At 41.5% G+C, this 17,779-nt stretch overlaps 4 protein-coding genes and 1 pseudogene across 4 annotated transcripts in view; 4 read left to right on the forward strand and 1 right to left on the reverse strand.

The window, feature by feature from the left end:
* LOC145460187 (uncharacterized) overlaps nucleotides 1-852 on the forward strand; it is a 980-nt gene extending 128 nt beyond the window's left edge. The window contains exon 1 of the mRNA XM_081444932.1: nucleotides 1-852. This exon is cut by the window's left edge and continues 128 nt beyond it. Within this exon, the coding sequence (XP_081301058.1) occupies nucleotides 1-568 (568 nt within the window). The 3' untranslated portion in view covers nucleotides 569-852.
* The window catches only part of LOC145460697 (cation channel sperm-associated protein 2-like), a 260,280-nt gene that overhangs the window by 17,398 nt on the left and 225,103 nt on the right, over nucleotides 1-17,779 (reverse strand). The window lies entirely within an intron of this gene.
* LOC145460707 (E3 ubiquitin-protein ligase MARCHF3-like) lies at nucleotides 1,392-3,987 on the forward strand. Its single transcript, XM_081445592.1, has 3 exons — nucleotides 1,392-2,472; nucleotides 2,688-2,921; nucleotides 3,159-3,987. The coding sequence occupies exons 1-3, from the start codon at nucleotides 2,371-2,373 to the stop codon at nucleotides 3,507-3,509; spliced, it is 687 nt and encodes a 228-aa protein (XP_081301718.1). The 5' UTR covers nucleotides 1,392-2,370; the 3' UTR covers nucleotides 3,510-3,987.
* Nucleotides 4,041-17,666, forward strand: LOC145460615 (ethylmalonyl-CoA/methylmalonyl-CoA epimerase-like). The gene is made up of 8 exons (XM_081445490.1): nucleotides 4,041-4,377; nucleotides 4,454-4,492; nucleotides 8,519-8,585; nucleotides 14,614-14,669; nucleotides 14,760-14,819; nucleotides 15,142-15,228; nucleotides 16,262-16,333; nucleotides 16,792-17,666. Exons 1-8 carry the CDS (start codon nucleotides 4,297-4,299, stop codon nucleotides 16,870-16,872), a joined length of 543 nt encoding a protein of 180 aa, XP_081301616.1. The 5' UTR covers nucleotides 4,041-4,296; the 3' UTR covers nucleotides 16,873-17,666.
* On the forward strand, nucleotides 8,869-14,163 carry LOC145460678 (uncharacterized; annotated as a pseudogene).

The raw sequence follows: 17,779 nt of genomic DNA on the forward strand, positions 1-17,779 counted from the left end.
GTACACTGAAATGGTGGAAGACGCTATTAAATTTTACAACGAAAAAGGCGGCTCATCTCGACAGGCCATATTGAAATACATCACTAGTAAATACCTCGTGGGTGAAAACGCGAAGAATCAAGTCAAGCTGGCGCTGGTTAAAAGTGTTGGCAAAGGAAGGCTTGTACAAACCAAGGGAGTGGGCGCTTCTGGTTCATTCAAGCTTTCGAAGGAGGTGAAAGAAGAGGCCAAAAAGGAGGAGAAAAAGAGACTCAAAAGGGAGGAGAAGAAAGCTTTAAAGGACAAAGAAAACACTGCGCCAGAAAGTGACGGCGAGGCGAAAAAATCTATAGCTAAGAAAGTAAAGAAGCGTGGGAAGAATGACAGCGAGGAAAAGGAAAGAAAGAAGAAGAAAGCGGCTACAAAGAAAACCAAGCACAACAAAGAGACAGCTTCTAAGGACTTCGAAGAGAAGAAATCTAAATCTAAAGAAAAAGAGTCGAAAGGCAAAGCGAACACGGAAGAGACCGTGAAAGAAAATAAGAGGAAAAAGCCCTCGGCTAAAGCGAAGACGAGTAAGATTAAATAATTAATGATAGAATGTGTATTGTAAATAGTTGACATTAATTTTCTTTTGTTTTTGATAATGACACAAACTGCAAATACTTTTGTTATGTTTCTGTGGCATTTTAAACATTCAAGTCATTCCAATTTTCAGCTCTTCTCAATTTCATTCATTTCTGTAAACTACATTTTGCTTTCCATTTTAACGACTTCATTAAAACTGTTATTGTAAATAATTATCATGCAAGTTTTTAGTGAATAACAATTAACTATCAAATGGTTCAATAAAGGAGAGTGTTTATATTGGTACATTTGCTTTGGCCTCTTTTATTAGATATTCTTTTAACTTTTTATTTTTCACCCAGTTATTAAGTGTTCTCCCTTCGTGTCTCGTTAGCTTTAAAATTTGGAAGAGAACTAGTACAACACAGGCAAAATTTACTGTCACAAGATTTTATTGCCCTCCACTCCAATGTACTTACGTTATGGGAAACAAGTTGGAAATCAAAGATATTGAGAGGTGTGTGCGAGAAAGATTATTCAAGCGCTCAGCCACGTCATCAATTCTTGCTCAGCTGATTGGGTAATTTTAAAACAATATTTACTCCCTTCCGTTAAAATAATAATAATATGAGCTAGATTTTTGTCCTATTTGTTGCACGACCCTGTGTGTGCGCAGCATTCCAGCATTACAAGTTGAAATGTCGCAACGGTTTTCAACTGGGTGTCGTAAAACCGATGTTATCTCCCTAGCCAATCACAAAGGGCACAGACGATACAATGAACCAATCAAAACTCGAAGTAATTGCATGTAGCTTACGCGAAGCGCGGGCAAAGGTGTGCGAACGTGTAACGATTGGTTTTGTTACTTCTGATTGGATGAACAAGTGTCGAAAGTATTTTAAGCCAATCGTGTAGTGTAATAATACAAAACCAATTACTTTCCGAGGCTCAAATGAAAACCGTTCTATTGTACGTATCATTACTAGTGTTGTAAATTACGGATACCCGTTTTACAAGCTTAAACGCGTGTTTCTTATTGTCGCAACTTTCTAAACCGGTGCTAATCCGCGCAACATCTCTTTTAAACTGCAATATAACATTGCTGTACAACAAGTCGCCAAAAACTTTGGTTCGTACTTGCCTTTAATAGGTGACACGGTTGACACTTTTTCGCTGAAGCGAAGTTTGATGCCGATGCGAGACGATATCAACTCTCCCGTAAAAAGTACAAAAAGAAAATAAATAGTAGACTGAACACTCATTCCCTCATGATTACCTTGCTAAGCATGCCTTAGCCTGTCCCCTCTTTGTAATTGTGGGCGCATTCCACATTATTTTGCTTTGTATTCAATCATATCACAATGACAGGTAACGCATGTACACTGTACGGACCTGTTTCTTAATACGTCAATACAAAAGAAACTGAAGTCCTGTTAGGTTTAATGACGTCATAATAAAGTCATTTTTAACGTTCCAAATTGACCCAAATTGATCCAAAAGCTCGCGGAGACATTTTGAATTAACTTGAAGCTAATCTATCAACAATTAAAAATCAAAACTCGGAAGCCCATTTCACTGCTAATGCAAACTGTGGACCTTATAAATCAAGACCCAATCAACGCCAATTTTTTCTCAGTTTTTGTTTAAATTAATGCTGAGCAGCACTGAGACGAACGGTCGAACAAGTCGAAGAAGATAAAGGATGACGTCACAATCATAATAAGCGCCGCCGACGTGAAACAAAGAAACTGATTTCAGTACCGCAGACGTAGAAGTCGAGACACAAAATATGTAAAATAACTGATAGGAAAGTAACACTAATAGATGTCTGTGATCATGATGGAAAGCGATTCAGTTACGGACAAACAGCAGATAATTTCTGTGGAAGATCAGAGAACATCGCCTACTGATACTGACCAAACAGGAGTGAGTCACTCATTGTCAGAAATATCACCATGTGGATTAAAAAAAATGCTGATTTAAACGACTAAAATGCTTTCACTTCGGACATTGGTAGAATTTTTTTCACCAGTTTAATACCTAGCTTCTTCGTTATGGTTAACGTCGAGCAATCTTCCCACAAGCGATCAAAGTCAAATTAATGTTATTTCTAATTGTGTGTCGTGCTTTTTTTTCAACAGAGTTTTCATCTTGAAATCTCGTCTTACTCGTCAGACGATTTGTTGAACACGTGTCGAATCTGCAGGGATGAAACAGTGCGTGAATCATTGATCAGCCCGTGTCACTGTTCAGGGACACTGGGCAAGTGTCATGTGCAGTGTTTGGAGAAGTGGCTCTCAAGAGCTAATAAGGACTCTTGTGAAATTTGTGGTCATGTATATCAAACCATGAGACTTCCAAGGTCTTTTAAAGAGGTAAGTTCAACACGAGTTAAAACAGTATACTTATTGACAAACATTTACAAGCCGTTTAAGCTCTTCAATTAGTCTGTTTACTGGAGTCAGTTAAAGCTTGATTTTTCGGCAAGCCACAACAAAAAAGCAACAGAGTTCTTGACCCGGGTAACTCATGTCTCCACTTTGCCCTAACCATTTGATTACATCTGGATCCGCAATTGTTTCCATGCATTGAAGCTCTCTCTTATTCCATAGTGGTTTACTAAAGGCCAGAACCATCTTGAACGCCGCTATCTCTTTGGTGACCTGCTATGCTTCCTGATCCTCAGTCCACTGGTGTTCGCGAGCTCGTATCTCTGTGGAAAAGGAGCTTGGCACTACATGATCTTGACAGATACGTGGACTGGAGCGGGGTTGATTATTCTTAGTGTATTTTTGTGGTGTATGTATGGGTTTTGGCTGATTGTAACCATACGCTTTCATCACAAATGTTGGCTTGACTGGAGAAATCAAAATCATGTAATAAAACTCGTGAAAATTGATAGGTTTGACGCTGTAGAATTAGAAAGTCAAGGAAGTGACGATCGTATGGAAACGCCAGTGTAATTAGAGTAGGCGACTTTCCAGGAAAAGACAGATATCTCGTACTAACGCATTAATATTACGTTTTTAAACGTAGTATTAATAGATAAACACTGGCTTTCTGTAGAAATAGCCAACCTTCAGTGTTTTGTAACAAATAAAGACTATAAAGAGAAATAGTTTCTGTCGTTTTTTTGTCATTATTGTGTGCCTTTGGTTTTAAAGAAAGAATGGAGGTCCATTATAACGAGGGGCTCGTGGAATGTGTGCGATCAAGAGCCAGCCAGCTTTACGACAGGAAGATCTTTATTCACATTTTTTGTGGCTGAAATACGACTTGAACTCAAAAGGATTTATCAATAAATTACACTAGTAAGACAAAATCAGATAGTGCAGAGCGCAATGTATATAGATTTGGGATATTTACAGACAAGTAACACGGTTAAAACGCGTTTTAAGTAGGGTGCACATGCACCTTTCCCATTCCCTCAACATCCACGCATTTAGACTAATTAATTAATTGAAAATAGTTAGTTAAACAAGCCATAAAGTTTATACCTTATTGCTTTAGTGATTTAGATCTTTAGGGGACGCTAGCCCGGCAAACCATCCCAATAGTGCTCTCTGCACCAAAACTGAAATCTATTTGACATGTTTGAGACATACATACAAATCTTGTACAAATCCATATGCTCTCCCTCTCAGCTCCTTCTCAGGTCTGTCACGGAGTATTCGATGTTTCTCTTGCCCGGCGAAGCCTGGGCAAGGTAGGGTTAACCCGTTACCACTCCTTATCGTAAATCAAACAAACATGGCTTCCAGATTGTATAGTTCATTAGTATTACGAGCCGCTGTTTTGCCTCTTTCTCGGAGAGCTGTGGTCAATTTACCAGTAAGTAGATTACAAAATTTGCAAGAGTGGAATTTCAATTCTTTCAAATTATCAAAAATTTCTTTATTATTCACAGAGTAGGAATGGAATAACAACATCAGCTACACTCTGTCAGGTCAGTAAAGTCGATCTTGTCTGGGTGTAAATCTTTGTTCTTGTTATAATGTGTATCTTATGGCATACAATGAAGATTTTTCAATCTATAGCAGTGTCATTTGGTTTCTTTTGGTTTCTTCGTCATCTGTTTATGGATAAAATTTTGATATTTTTCGTGCATGCAAGATTGCATGTTTTTCGTCATGGATGATTGATCTTATGGACGTGACGTGACATAAGGCATGTTTAAGGTGGCCGAACACAGTTTTCACGCGCGCTTTTGCTAATGCAATTCAGCGCGCGCACAAGGATTGCAAAAAACAAACATGCCGTCAATAGAGCGATCATTTTATTTACACAAAACCTGCACTATCTGTGCTGTTTTTCTCTATAATTGAACGCAGTGTATTGATGGCCTTAGTCTTTTATTACAAAGATATGTTAGAAAAGGTAACGATGCAAAGAACCCAGCAATTCTCAGCTTTTTCTTTGTTACCGAAAAAAGCCAATTAAATGCAGCGCATGCGCAGTTAGTAAAAAAATTGCGATTGAATGAAAAATTGCACTCTCGGAAATACGCCTATTTCTCGAGAACCAGTCATTAGAATTTCACGAAATTTGGCACAAAGATACTTTAGGAAATAAGTAACTGTATAGCGGCGCTTGTCCACCGCTAGCTGGACCGCCCAAAATCCACGGATAAACACAACTATTTCACACCAAACTTCTTAAGTATTGCCTTCTTTATTGTTGTATCGTATCGTGAATCTAAAAACAATTGATTTACAAAATTAGGGCCAAGCAAATAGCTTAAAAAATATTCCAGGTGAATCAGACTTACATTATTGCCGGATCTGGCGAGAGTTGACATCAATAGGACCTTTCCTTCCTTCGATATGACTAACAGGCAATAGGACGTAATTTCTTTTCCTTCGGAGCACGAGTGCTTGCGAAAACTGATCAAAGGTCCTTTTTACCTAAATTATATTGAATTACACAATAGATGTCTAGTGCAATATCCGTTCTGTATGGAAACGTTAGACAACTTAAGAGCGCGTGACGAGCCACCTAGTGTGACTTTAAGGATTAAACCAAATCAAATAAGGGATTTAAACTTGTGCTATAGGGGCACTTACAAACTGGACTACTGAAAATAACTGAACCTTGACAAAGGAAATTCTAGATATGCCAGTGAACCTTCAACAAGGGATAATTAAAGATCTCTCTGTTAAATTATTAGCAAAATGGTGTTAACTTGTGAGAATCGTTACAAGCTTGTTGCATGCAAATTATAAAGAAAATCTAATGACTAGATTTTCTACAAATAAACAAAACCGATTTTAAAGGCCTGTTTATATTTACTCATGTTGCCATGGAAATGGCACATACGTCAGCTTAACCATCAAAAAACCAAAGTTTGTGTTGTTAACTTGCTTGCTCCCATTTTTGACGACCGAGGGATCAAGGGTTTGAGAGAAAAAGGTAAGTGAAACACAGGTATCAAAAACTGTGTTCAGCCACCTTAAATGTACATGTATTTAGAAAACAGTCCTAAGAAAGTATGTGTGCTGATTGGTTAAAATTCGTGTTTCTATTTAACAATTAGATTATGAGCTCTAGATTTCTATGAGGTGATAATTGATGAGGCCGAAGGCTGAATCAACTATAGCCTCATAGAAATCGAGAGCGAATAATCTAATTGTTTTAGTAGAATTCTAACTTAAATTAACGCAAATAATGGTTTCCAAATATTTTTCCACGCATTATTGAACTTAACGCTTTAACAGAATCGCACGTATTGAATTGTCCTTGGTAAATTTGCAGTTGTTTACACACGCGCACGGGTTTTTCAATAATTTCAAGTTTTTAAAGTCAAGAACCCGTTTATGTCCTTCTTTTTGTCTTCTCAGGAATATAATTATCCATTTACATCTAAACTTTCTCCCAAAACTTCGGAAAAACGATAGAAAGGTTGCATTTCGTGGATGACCGACAGCTACTGCATTCTAATGGCTGATAGTATACGAGTAGCTCAGCCAATCAGATTGCAGCATTTGCCTTAGTATACTAGTAGAATTCTACTAAAACTCGATAGAAACACAGAACAAGCACAAGCTGTTGACGTAATGATGGCGTGTGCAAAGAGAATTTACATTTTGATTATCAGAGTTATCAAGTTGTTTTCCTTTTTTTCATCAGGGTGTTTTCTAAAAGAAATAGAAAACATGTTCTCCATGTTTCTATTGAGTTTTAGTATAAATCTACTAGCGTTCGATCACAAATTCTGTCCTCTGATTGGCTACGCTTCTCAGGTCCTATTCTGTGATAGATAGTAGCGCAGCAGCGTGTGCTGGGGGCCACTTTGTGTTTTTGAAGTGTCTGTGAAGAGGATTTAGATGAAAGGTTTGAATGACTAGTAGACTTATACTAAAACAATTAGATTATTCGCTCTCGATTTCTATGTGTGATAGTTGACTTGGGCTGCACCCTCGTCAACTACCACGCGATAGAAATCGAGAGCTCATAATCTAATTGTTTAATAGAAACACTCGTGAAAGTTTTGGAGACCTCGAAAAAGCTGTGGACATACTCGCCTGCGGCTCGTGTTCCCACAGCATTTCTTGTTCTCCCAAACTTCCACTCGTGTTTCTATAATTGGTATTGGTTGGTATAGGTCAATCAATGATCAATTCATAGTCACACGAAAGCTGTTCATCGATCGCTATTCACTATTTTCCAATTGCCCATAATCCACTCTGTTTGCCCCCCAAGTTTTGCATAAACTATTGTTGTGATATGCTCTTGGGAGGTCTGCATATTCCCAAGAGCATTTCACAACAATAGTTTATGCAAAATTTGGGGGGCAAACAGAGTGAATTATAGGCAATTGGAAAGTAGAGAATTGATTGGTAAAACAAGTCGCACCCAGACTTCTCAACACAAAGCACGTACCACGTTGCATGCACTTGTACAGTACCACTGTACAGTTGCTTGTAACCCAGCCATAACTGTTCTTGTAATGTCGACCAAAGTAGTACTGCATACGATTGTCAAAGGATACCATCTTTGCCGTCACATTTCAAAGTAAATGTACATCTACAATAGCCACAACAATTTTTCTGTGATGGTACCATCTATACCACTTTTCTGTGATTGTGCCAGGTTCTGTTCTGTATTTAAATCAAATGTAGCCATTTTTAAAAAGAAACTTCAATCATTTCTTTTTTGTACTCATTTTTAATCCTAGTTAAACGAAACATATTTTGGATGAAACATTATTCATTGTCAGTTTACAAGAATACAAAAAGAAAATGAGCAATAAACAGTTAAACAGTGTGCCATGAAAATAAGAATAATTAAGGATTAAGGCATGAAACAGAAAAGAAATGAAAATATAAGACTAAAATAACAGAAACTTATTAATCTGAAAGGGATAAATTAAGATGCTTAACTTGGGCATTTAAAGAAGGCTGCTCTCTCTCTATGTTCAGTTTGAACATTGCTCATCAAGTTGTCAGATTTAATCTTAATTGAAGCTTGATAATTCACACTGCTTTTACTTTGAGCCCTGTGTCTATCAAGCAAAAGTACAAAAGTAGCCTTGAATGTTGTAACGTCTCAGAATCATCATCAGATCTGTGGTTTCATGTGGCTTGGATATATGGAATTGCTGGGCTTTTTCCCTAGGCTTAATATGGGGTCTGCTTAATACAGGTTTGACTGTAATCCTAGTGTTCAATTTTTCTCTCTAATATATAAAGGTGTTCATGTTCAGAAAGGTTACCTTAAACCCTTGTGGGTGCCCTATTGGGCTGCTTAAACTTAGCTGCCAAAAACTATTTCTCAATGTGAAACTTATAAAATGCAGTGTCCAATAAAAATAAAAGGTGGATACCAGCCTAGACTAGAGGAACTCATATGGTTCTCTTCATTCTTGTGCCCTCCCATTACCTTGCAAGTCTTTGTTATTTTGATGAATGTGCACTTTAGAAGCATTGGTTATTAATTAAATCTATATATTTGATGTTCTTGTTTCATTTTGAAGGATACACAAGAAAAGCTATGGAAGCTTGGAAAATTGAATCATGTTGCAATTGCTGTTCCTGATCTGGGTAAATCATTTATAATAATTAAACAAGTCTGATTTTTAGTAACTATAATTCCAATTTTCAGGGGATAGATTGTTATGGTAGCAAAAAGATGCATGCATATTCATACAATTTACTTGCTTTGTGTTAGTCTCTCAGTGCCACTTCTCATACTGAAAAGTCATTTCTCAATTACCTGCCTAGGTAAAGTTTGCTGAGAGCTTTAAGAGTTACCGTAACCAAGATTGGTTCTGCCTCAGCGCCAGTAGGCTGGTTGTCCAGCGGCACTCCGTTGTAGTCGGTCGGTCAGCGGCGTTCATTGTTGTATAAAAGCCCGCGCGATCAGCCTTCATTCGTCCGCCATCTTGGTTGTATCTAGTTCTCGTTACGGAGAGATTTCGCTTGCATTAAAGATAAAGCTTACAGTTCGTCGGGGCCTAGTGTGTGTCCATTTAGACTACTGGCGTGGTGGCAGCGATAAAGATTCGAATCGTCACGTTCCCGTCAGATCCAACGCACTTTATCGACAGATTCGTCGGGATTCCCAAGCAGCCAAGAGTCGGTTGTCGATATCATCTTGTTCCGTAAGCTGCGATGTCTTCTAACAGAGCCCCCAAGCAGTGGTGCCTCTCAAAGAACGAAACTTTAACCTCCTTCGAGAGTTGGAAACAAAATCTTCTCTACACCTTGTCTCTGGACGCCAATTTCGCGCCATTTTTGGGCGAAGGGTCGTCGTGGCTGAAAAAGACTAGGGCGAGCCCGTTATGCGGTTACACTGATGATGGGGAGTCGGTTCCAGCTGCTCGAAGGCGAACTGCTACCCAAAAGGTAAACATGCTCGAACTCATGCTAGGCCAGATTGCAAATTATTGCCCAATTATCTCTCGTAATATGATTGTCAAGAATTCTACTTGTATTGGGGACATATGGCAGACAATTAGACTTCATTTCGGATTCCAGACTACTGGGGGTCACTTTTTAGACCTGGATGACATTCATTTGAACCTCGATGAGCGCCCAGAAGATCTTTTCCAGCGTCTTATGGCTTTTGTGGAGGACAGTTTAATTAAACCTCACACCCTGCTCCACCACGGTTCTGTTCTTGAGGAGGAAGAGGAATTGTCACCAATGCTAGAGAATTTTGTTATTTTAATGTGGCTGAGATTGATTAACCCTGCTTTTCCTAAACTTGTTAAACAACGATATGGAACTGAACTTTGGTCTCGTACTTTGGCGTCTTTAAAGCCTGAGATCTCCCAGGCGCTGGACTCACTCCTTGATGAAATCCGTTCTGCTGAAGACACAAAAGTCATGCGTACAGGAGCCTCATTTGCCACTCAGAAGTCCTCTTTTCGGAGGGGTACACCGACCTACAGTAAGTCGTCTGCGAGGTTCCCGGGATGGTCCTCTCAAAAGGCGAAAGAATGCCCCCTCTGTAAACAAGCTGGCCGCGCTTCTCACAGCCACTTTTTAAGCGAATGTGGGTTCCTTCCTGAACAGGACCGTTTGTACCTTCTGAAAGCTTGTCAGATTGTTTCAATTCTGGATGACGACAGCGTTGAGTTAGACCTTTTGTCAAGTAATGTTGACCCGCCGCGTCATCAGAATCTGGTTGAGCAGAGTGATCCATTTACGTCTGATGCATCCAGGAGGGTCCTCGTACGTCAGTCCCCGTACATTGACACGTTTTTCGGCCATCATCAGGCTAGAGTCATCATTGACAGCGGCGCCACAGGTAACATGATCAGGCTCTCCGCTGTACAGAGGCTCGGTGCAGGGATTTGGCACAGTTCACAGTCAGCTCATCAAGCGGATGGCTCCTCTCCTTTGAAAGTCCTGGGGGAAACTCGCCTGAGCCTCACCCGTGGAAGTCATTCGTTTCAATTTGAAGGTCTTGTTGTGGAGAATCTGGACATAGATGTCTTGGCTGGTACTCCCTTCATGGAAGCGAATGACATAACCATTCGTCCTGCCAAACGCCAGGTCATCCTCGGGGATGGTACCATCTTCACCTACGGATCTGTCAACCATCCTCCGACTCACAATGCTGTCCGCCGTGCACCCTCTTCTTCTACCACTGTCTGGCCTGGCGACTTTATGGAAATAGTTCTCCCGGAAGATTCCCTACCTGATGCTGAGTACGTTCTAGAGCCTCGATTTGACGCCACTAACGCCCGTTCGGCCAAAGTCGTCAACATGTGGCCGCCTCCCTGTCTCATCACAAGTGTCGCTGGTAGAGTGCGTATTCCTAACCTCTCAGATAGGCCTTATGTCCTGAAACGAAATGAACACTTTTGCCAGGTCAACCCTGTCTTCTGTCCGTCTACTCAAGATCAGTCTTCCAACCCAGTTGACAACCTTCCGTACCACAAGGTGTGTTCAGTCCCAGTTTCAGAGTCAAAGTACTCCCAGGGCGTGGCACTAGACCCCGACAACCTCCTCCCTCCAGACATCACAACCAAGTTCCGTAACCTTTTGGTCCAGTATGACTCCGTCTTTGATCCAGCAATTACCGGCTACAATGGCGCCTTTGGTCCCCTTCAGGCAAAAGTAAATATGGGCCCGGTAGAGCCTCCTCAGCGTAAAGGTCGCCTCCCCCTGTACGGTCGCGATAAACTTGTCGAGCTCCAGCAGAAGTTCGATGAATTGGAAAATCTTGGCGTGTTCCGTCGCCCCGAAGACGTTGATGTTTCTGTTGAGTATCTTAACCCGTCGTTCCTGGTCAAAAAGTCGTCGGGTGGCTTTCGTCTCGTCACTGACTTCGCAGACGTAGGTCGTTATAGCAAACCCCAGCCCTCCCTGCTCCCGGACGTGGATTCTACCCTACGCTGCATAGCCCAGTGGAGACACATCATCGTCTTAGACCTAACCAGAGCCTTCTATCAGATCCCTCTCGCCCGTGAGTCCATGAAGTACTGCGGAGTCGCTACCCCATTCCGGGGCATACGCGTCTATGCCCGGTCGGCCATGGGTATACCTGGCTCGGAAACCGCACTTGAAGAGCTCATGTGTTGCGTCTTGGGTGACCTCCTCCAGGCTGGTATCGTAGCCAAGATAGCAGATGATCTGTATTGTGGGGGCAACAGCCCAGACGAGTTGCTCCGAAATTGGTCTTCTGTTCTCCAAGCTCTCCATAAAGCTAGCCTGCACCTTTCGGCGTCGAAGACCATCATCAACCCCAAAACTACTTCCATCTTGGGTTGGACTTGGTCCCAAGGCACTCTTTGCGCCAGCCCTCATCGCGTCTCAACACTGTCCTCCTGCAGTCCTCCCAATAAAGTTGGCGGCATGAAGTCCTTTATCGGTGCGGTCAAGGTCCTTGCTCGTGTTGTTCCACATTGTTCTGCCCTATTGGCCCCCCTTGACGAGGCTGTAACGGGGAAACAGTCCCAGGATGACATTGTCTGGTCCGAACATCTTACTGAAGCCTTCAAGTCTGCTCAAGCTGCCGTGGCGTCTAGCCAAACAATTACTCTCCCGAAGCCAGATCACCAGTTATGGATCGTGACCGACGCTGCTGTCAAGAGACCCGGCATCGCCGCCACTCTCTACATCTCGCGGGGTGACAAGCTAGCCCTCGCTGGTTTCTTTAGTGCAAAGTTGCGTAGTCACCAATTATCCTGGTTACCGTGCGAAGTGGAAGCACTTGCGATTGGTGTTGCAACAAAACACTTTAGCCCCTACTTAATACAATCTAAACACAAGGCCTGCGTGTTCACCGACAGTAAGCCTTGTGTCCAGGCCTTCGAGAAAATGTGTAGGGGAGAGTTTTCTGCTAGCCCACGAGTGTCGACTTATTTGTCAACTGTCAGCTGTTTCCAAGCCAACGTGAGGCATGTTGCCGGTGCTGCGATCCTACCTTCTGACTTTGCAAGCCGCAATGCACCGGACTGCTTTGATCCTTCTTGTCAGGTGTGCAAATTCATCACCCAAGCTGAGGAATCTGTCGTCCGACACCTATCTGCCCAGGACGTCCTATCTGGTCAGAAGAACCTCCCTTTCACAAGTCGAAAAACTTGGTTGTCTATCCAATCTGAGTGCGCGGACTTACGTCGAACGCATGCCCACCTAATACAAGGGACTCGTCCGGCCAAGAAGCTTACTAACATTAAGGATGTGAAAAGGTACTTGTCTGTCGCCTCTATCTCCAGTGATGGCCTCTTAGTCGTGAAAAAGACTGAGCCTTTGGCTCCTTCGCGTGATTGTATCGTAGTGCCCAGACAGGTCTTAGATGGTTTACTAACCGCCCTACACCTCAGGTTGTCTCATCCATCGTGTCTCCAGCTTAAGAAAGTTGTCAGCCGCTACTTTTACGCCCTTGACCTAGACAAGGCCATAGAGCGCGTTTCTCTTGGTTGCCATCCTTGCGCTGCACTTCGCCATGTCCCCCACGCTGTTATAGAACAGTCAACTTCTGATCCTCCAGCAGCAGTGGGTGTCTCCTTCGCAGCCGATATCCTGAAGCAGTCTCGCCAACTTATTTTGTGGTAGACGAGAAGCATGGGACCTTACGCGATGGGTTAATCCAATTATGCGTTGGCCTGCGACCCCTTGATGGGCCTAACGCTGTCATTCGGTGTGACCCAGTGCCCGCCTTCAGAGCTCTCGTGAATGACCAAGTCCTATTGCAACACAAGATAAGCCTTGAGATAGGTCGCATGAAGAATCAGAACAAGAACCCTGTCGCTGAAAAAGCAATCCAAGAGTTGGAACACGAACTCCAGCGGCTGCAACCGGAAGGTGGCCCTGTCTCTCCTAGGACTCTGTCCGTAGCCACTGCCCACCTGAACTCAAGAATCCACTGCCATGGCCTATCCTCTAGAGAAATGTGGACTCAGAGAGATCAGTTTACCAACTCTCAGATTCCCCTAACAGATCAGGCGCTAATACGCGAGCAGCATCTACAAAGACTGGTAAACCATCCCCACAGTGAAACGTCAAAAGCCCCGCGTAGTGACTTGCGCAGCTCTCCTTCAATAACTGTTGGTGACTTAGTTTACCTCTACTGTGATCGTAATAAGTCCAAAAGTCGTGACCGATACCTCGTTGTCTTAGTGGACGGTGAGTGGTGCAATGTTCGCAAGTTTGTTGGGTCACAGCTACGAAATGTTTCGTACCGTGTGAAGAAGAATGAGTGCTATAAGGTCGCTCCCATCCGAGTACACACGCCCTGGCGCCCCAGTGAAGAAGAGTCCAGCGACTGCGATCTTGACATCGGTGTCGACCAGAGCCCTCCTATTGATGATCGAGGACCTCCTAACGACGAGGAACCTTCCCTAGAAAGCCCCCCGTTACCTCCACCTGCCCCAGGGATCCCTATCGAGTTATCGTCCCCACCTTCCGCTTTTGTCCCGGCAGAAGATGTCCCGAGATACGGTGAGGATAGCCAACCCGGTTCGCCGGATGATGTCGAGGTTATACCTGCCCCCTCTCCAAGTGTTAGCCCTGCAGTGAACAAACGTCCAACTCGGCAACGGCGTCTCCCGCAACGTCTTCAGGACTATGTAGTAGAGTTGAAGTAGCCCGGTCGATCCTAATCCTTTAGCCGTAGCTGGACAATTCTAGACATTTAGCTGTCTCTCAGCATTTGTTTAGTTTTTTTTTTTTTTTTTTTTTGCCCTCTTATCTGGTCCAAGACTTTAAGACTGCTCTTCATACAGTACATTTCTCGTACATAACCTGTGTGTGTATTTCATACCGACTTATTGCCTAGTGTTTCTTTGTTTGCATGCTTATTTGTTTAAGAAGGAAAAAAGAAACCACGCCAGTAGGCTGGTTGTCCAGCGGCACTCCGCTGTAGTCGGTCGGTCAGCGGCGTTCATTGTTGTATAAAAGCCCGCGCGATCAGCCTTCATTCGTCCGCCATCTTGGTTGTATCTAGTTCTCGTTACGGGGAGATTTCGCTTGCATTAAAGATAAAGCTTACAGTTCGTCGGGGCCTAGTGTGTGTCCATTTAGACTACTGGCGCAGGGCACCTTTAGATTTAGTTGTTTTCTCTGTACAACAAATACGGAACCCGTTATTGACTGGCTTGATTTGTATTCATTGCAGATCAAGCTAGTAAAATGTACAAGAATGTGTTAGGTGCTGATGTTAGTGATGTATTGGTGAGTAAAGTTTAGATTTAGTTATGGAATTTATCTGTTTCCATTCAACATCCTTTGTGTGGTAAATATTTTGTGTTCTTTTTTTTTTAGGATCTTCCAGAGCATGGAGTTTCCACTGTTTTTGTGAACTTGGGAAACAGCAAACTTGAGGTACAATAAGGAGATGATATCCTTTTTATTTAATAGTTTCTGTTATGTCACTTTTGGTAATCTCCTTGAGCTGCACATTGAAAAAAAAAAAGGTTTTAGTTTAACTACAATTTTACTAGTTTCCCTGTCAAACACCAAAGTCCCATTCTTGAATCAAGCTATACCACACCAATTGTCAGGTCATAACGTCTGTCTTTTACACACAAAAAAGTAAATTTTGTTACTTTTATCAGTTTCAATGATATTAAAATTAAAAAAAAAAAACAAGTGACGAAAGAAAACAGGGTTATGTTGCATAATATCAATGTTTCTTCACCGTCAGCTTTTACATCCCTTGGGGGAAAACAGCCCAATAGCTGGTTTTCTAAAGAAGAAGGCAGATGGTGGAATTCATCACATCTGCATTGAGGTCAGATAATTCAATGTCTTTGTTATATACGTGGATGTTTGTCATTGTTACTTCTGCTGATTTTAAGACATAAGACACGTATAGTACCAGTAATTCTCATGCCTTGGGTTTGAGCTCTCATACTGGAAGGTCAAAAATGTTAATCCCATGCCTACTCACGACTACAAACCACTTTCTCGTGCCTACATGTAGCTGACAAATTAGAGCCATTACAGCTTTAACTCACAGTGTTTCAGAAGGAGTATATTAACTGAAACCAAGAAAAGAAAAAAGCTTGTGTAAATGATAGTACATTTCTTCGAATTCTCCAGTTTTCAAGGGAAAACTACTGGCAATGGGGTTATTTTGACAGAGCATGTCTTGTGACTCAGCACTGAGAAATATTTGAAATGTCTTTGGAAATCATTGGCACATCCTGTGACATCTTCTTTGGACATTTTCCTTTGATGTGTCCAACACATCAAAGGAAAATATCAAAAGAAGACGTTTGGAAATACTGCCACTCCCAGAATAAAAATCTTGTGTCTGTGACTTGGAAAAGTTGGCATGTGTATAAATCAGTTGTGGGAGGCGCGGTGGCCTCATGGTTAGTGTGCTCGTCTCCAGATCGAGTGGTCCGGGGTCGAGCCCTGGCCTGGGACATTGTGTTGTGTTCTTGGGCAAGACACTTAACTCTCACAGTGCCTCTCTCCACCCAGGTGTATAAATAGGTACCGGCAAACTTAATGCTGGGGTAACCCTGCGATGGACTAGCATCCCATCCAGGCGGGAGTAGAAATTCTCCTAGTCGCTTCATGCTACAGAAACCGGGATAAGCTCCGGCCAGATGGGCCACTTGGCTCGCATGCAGACTTACCTACCTATATAAATCAGTTGACGATCAGTTGATGCATCTTCAATCAATAAGAAAAAATTGTCATCTTACTAAGAATTAATGGACATATAGTGTTTTGGACAACCATGATACCCAGCAGAATGAGGTTATTAGAGTGCTTGTGTAGTGATCCTGATCATACTACGATCTCTTTGGTAGGTTGATGACATCAAAGCAGCAATGAAAGATCTGCAAGAACATAATGTAAGAGCTTTAAATCCAGAACCCAAGGTAACAATTTTAAATGCATTGAATTATTGTTAATACAAGTAAATGCAATACCATTACAATTGCTGCTCAAATTAATTTATTTAAAAATTTACAATACAGTACCTTATCACTGTAATACAGTACTAACAGACATTGACTGTAGAATACAAAGTCTAGGTTCTTTTTATCAAGGAGCATATTTAGATGACCTTTTCTCCGTCACCATAGATTCTGATCCCCCTTTTTGTATCAATTTCATTGTACAGTAACATATACCTAAGACAACAAATGATTTTGAATGAAAATCCCTAACCCTACTGTCCCCTCCTCCACTCTTTTGTTCCCAAATGTATTTACTCAGTGGAAGATATTTTTTTCTTATCGTAAAGTAGACTTCAACATGTAATGGTAGTATTACAGTTGGCTTGGATTAGTTCACATTGAACTAACCCAGTATTTTCCTTTCTATTTTTTAACAGATTGGTGCTCATGGCAAACCAGTAGTGTTTTTGCACCCTAAAGATTGTGGTGGAGTGTTGGTAGAAATGGAGGAAGCATGACATATGCTTAAAGCAGGCTTGGGTTTTGCCATGCCCCTCCTAGGAAAGCCCAGAATTCTAACAACTCCAGGGCTTGAAAAATCGAATGATTTTATTGCGAATGAAAGCTGCAAATCTTTCTCTGTTTTCTAAGAGTTTAAAATGGGTGACAAGTGGTCAGAATGTAGGGAACTCGTAACAAAACAGTAAAACTAAACTCGTCCAGCGGACAAGTTTTGGTATTTGTTTTCGTTGCACGTACAAATTTTCAATCATCTCAGATGACTGGATGGCTGCTACAATGGATCCCTGTGTTTAGACTAGTTTGTAATTTTATTGCGTATAAGTCAAAATATTTCATGGATTATAATCAGGATGACAATCATTTAGTTTGGTCCCAGCCATTGTTAAGTACTTTTTCAGTGAAAATTCTTAAATTCAGATAGAATGTGTTCCTTTGTATATAAAAAACAGTTACAACCAAGTTTACAATACACATGTTACATCCAGTCACCTCACATGTTATAATCATATACTAAATGTTTCAATTTTGACATGTGAAGTTACAACATATTTTAGTTGAATATTGAGTATTGTAATGAAACAACTTTCGCAAGCGAGTCAATTCATGCAAACATGGTTGCACTGAAGTTTCTAGTTTCACAACACAGCTAGGCATCCTTAATGGAATTTTGTAAGAAGTGAGCAATGTGAACTCTGAAGTTAGTATGATTGTCAGCAAAAACAGTTATATCCCACAAAAATAGTTTAATATATAAATTATATTATTATAATAATACATGTATGTGAGGTCAGTTGCATCAATTATAATTTTTTATTTCTCATGGTTTTCAATTGAGTGTCAAAAGTAATCAGGTAGTTACTTCCCTGGTTTTGGTTTTACAACAGTTTGAGATTGGCTGAGTAG

Source organism: Orbicella franksi, chromosome 1 (genome assembly GCF_964199315.1).
Source record: "Orbicella franksi chromosome 1, jaOrbFran1.1, whole genome shotgun sequence".
Taxonomy (NCBI): domain Eukaryota; kingdom Metazoa; phylum Cnidaria; class Anthozoa; order Scleractinia; family Merulinidae; genus Orbicella; species Orbicella franksi.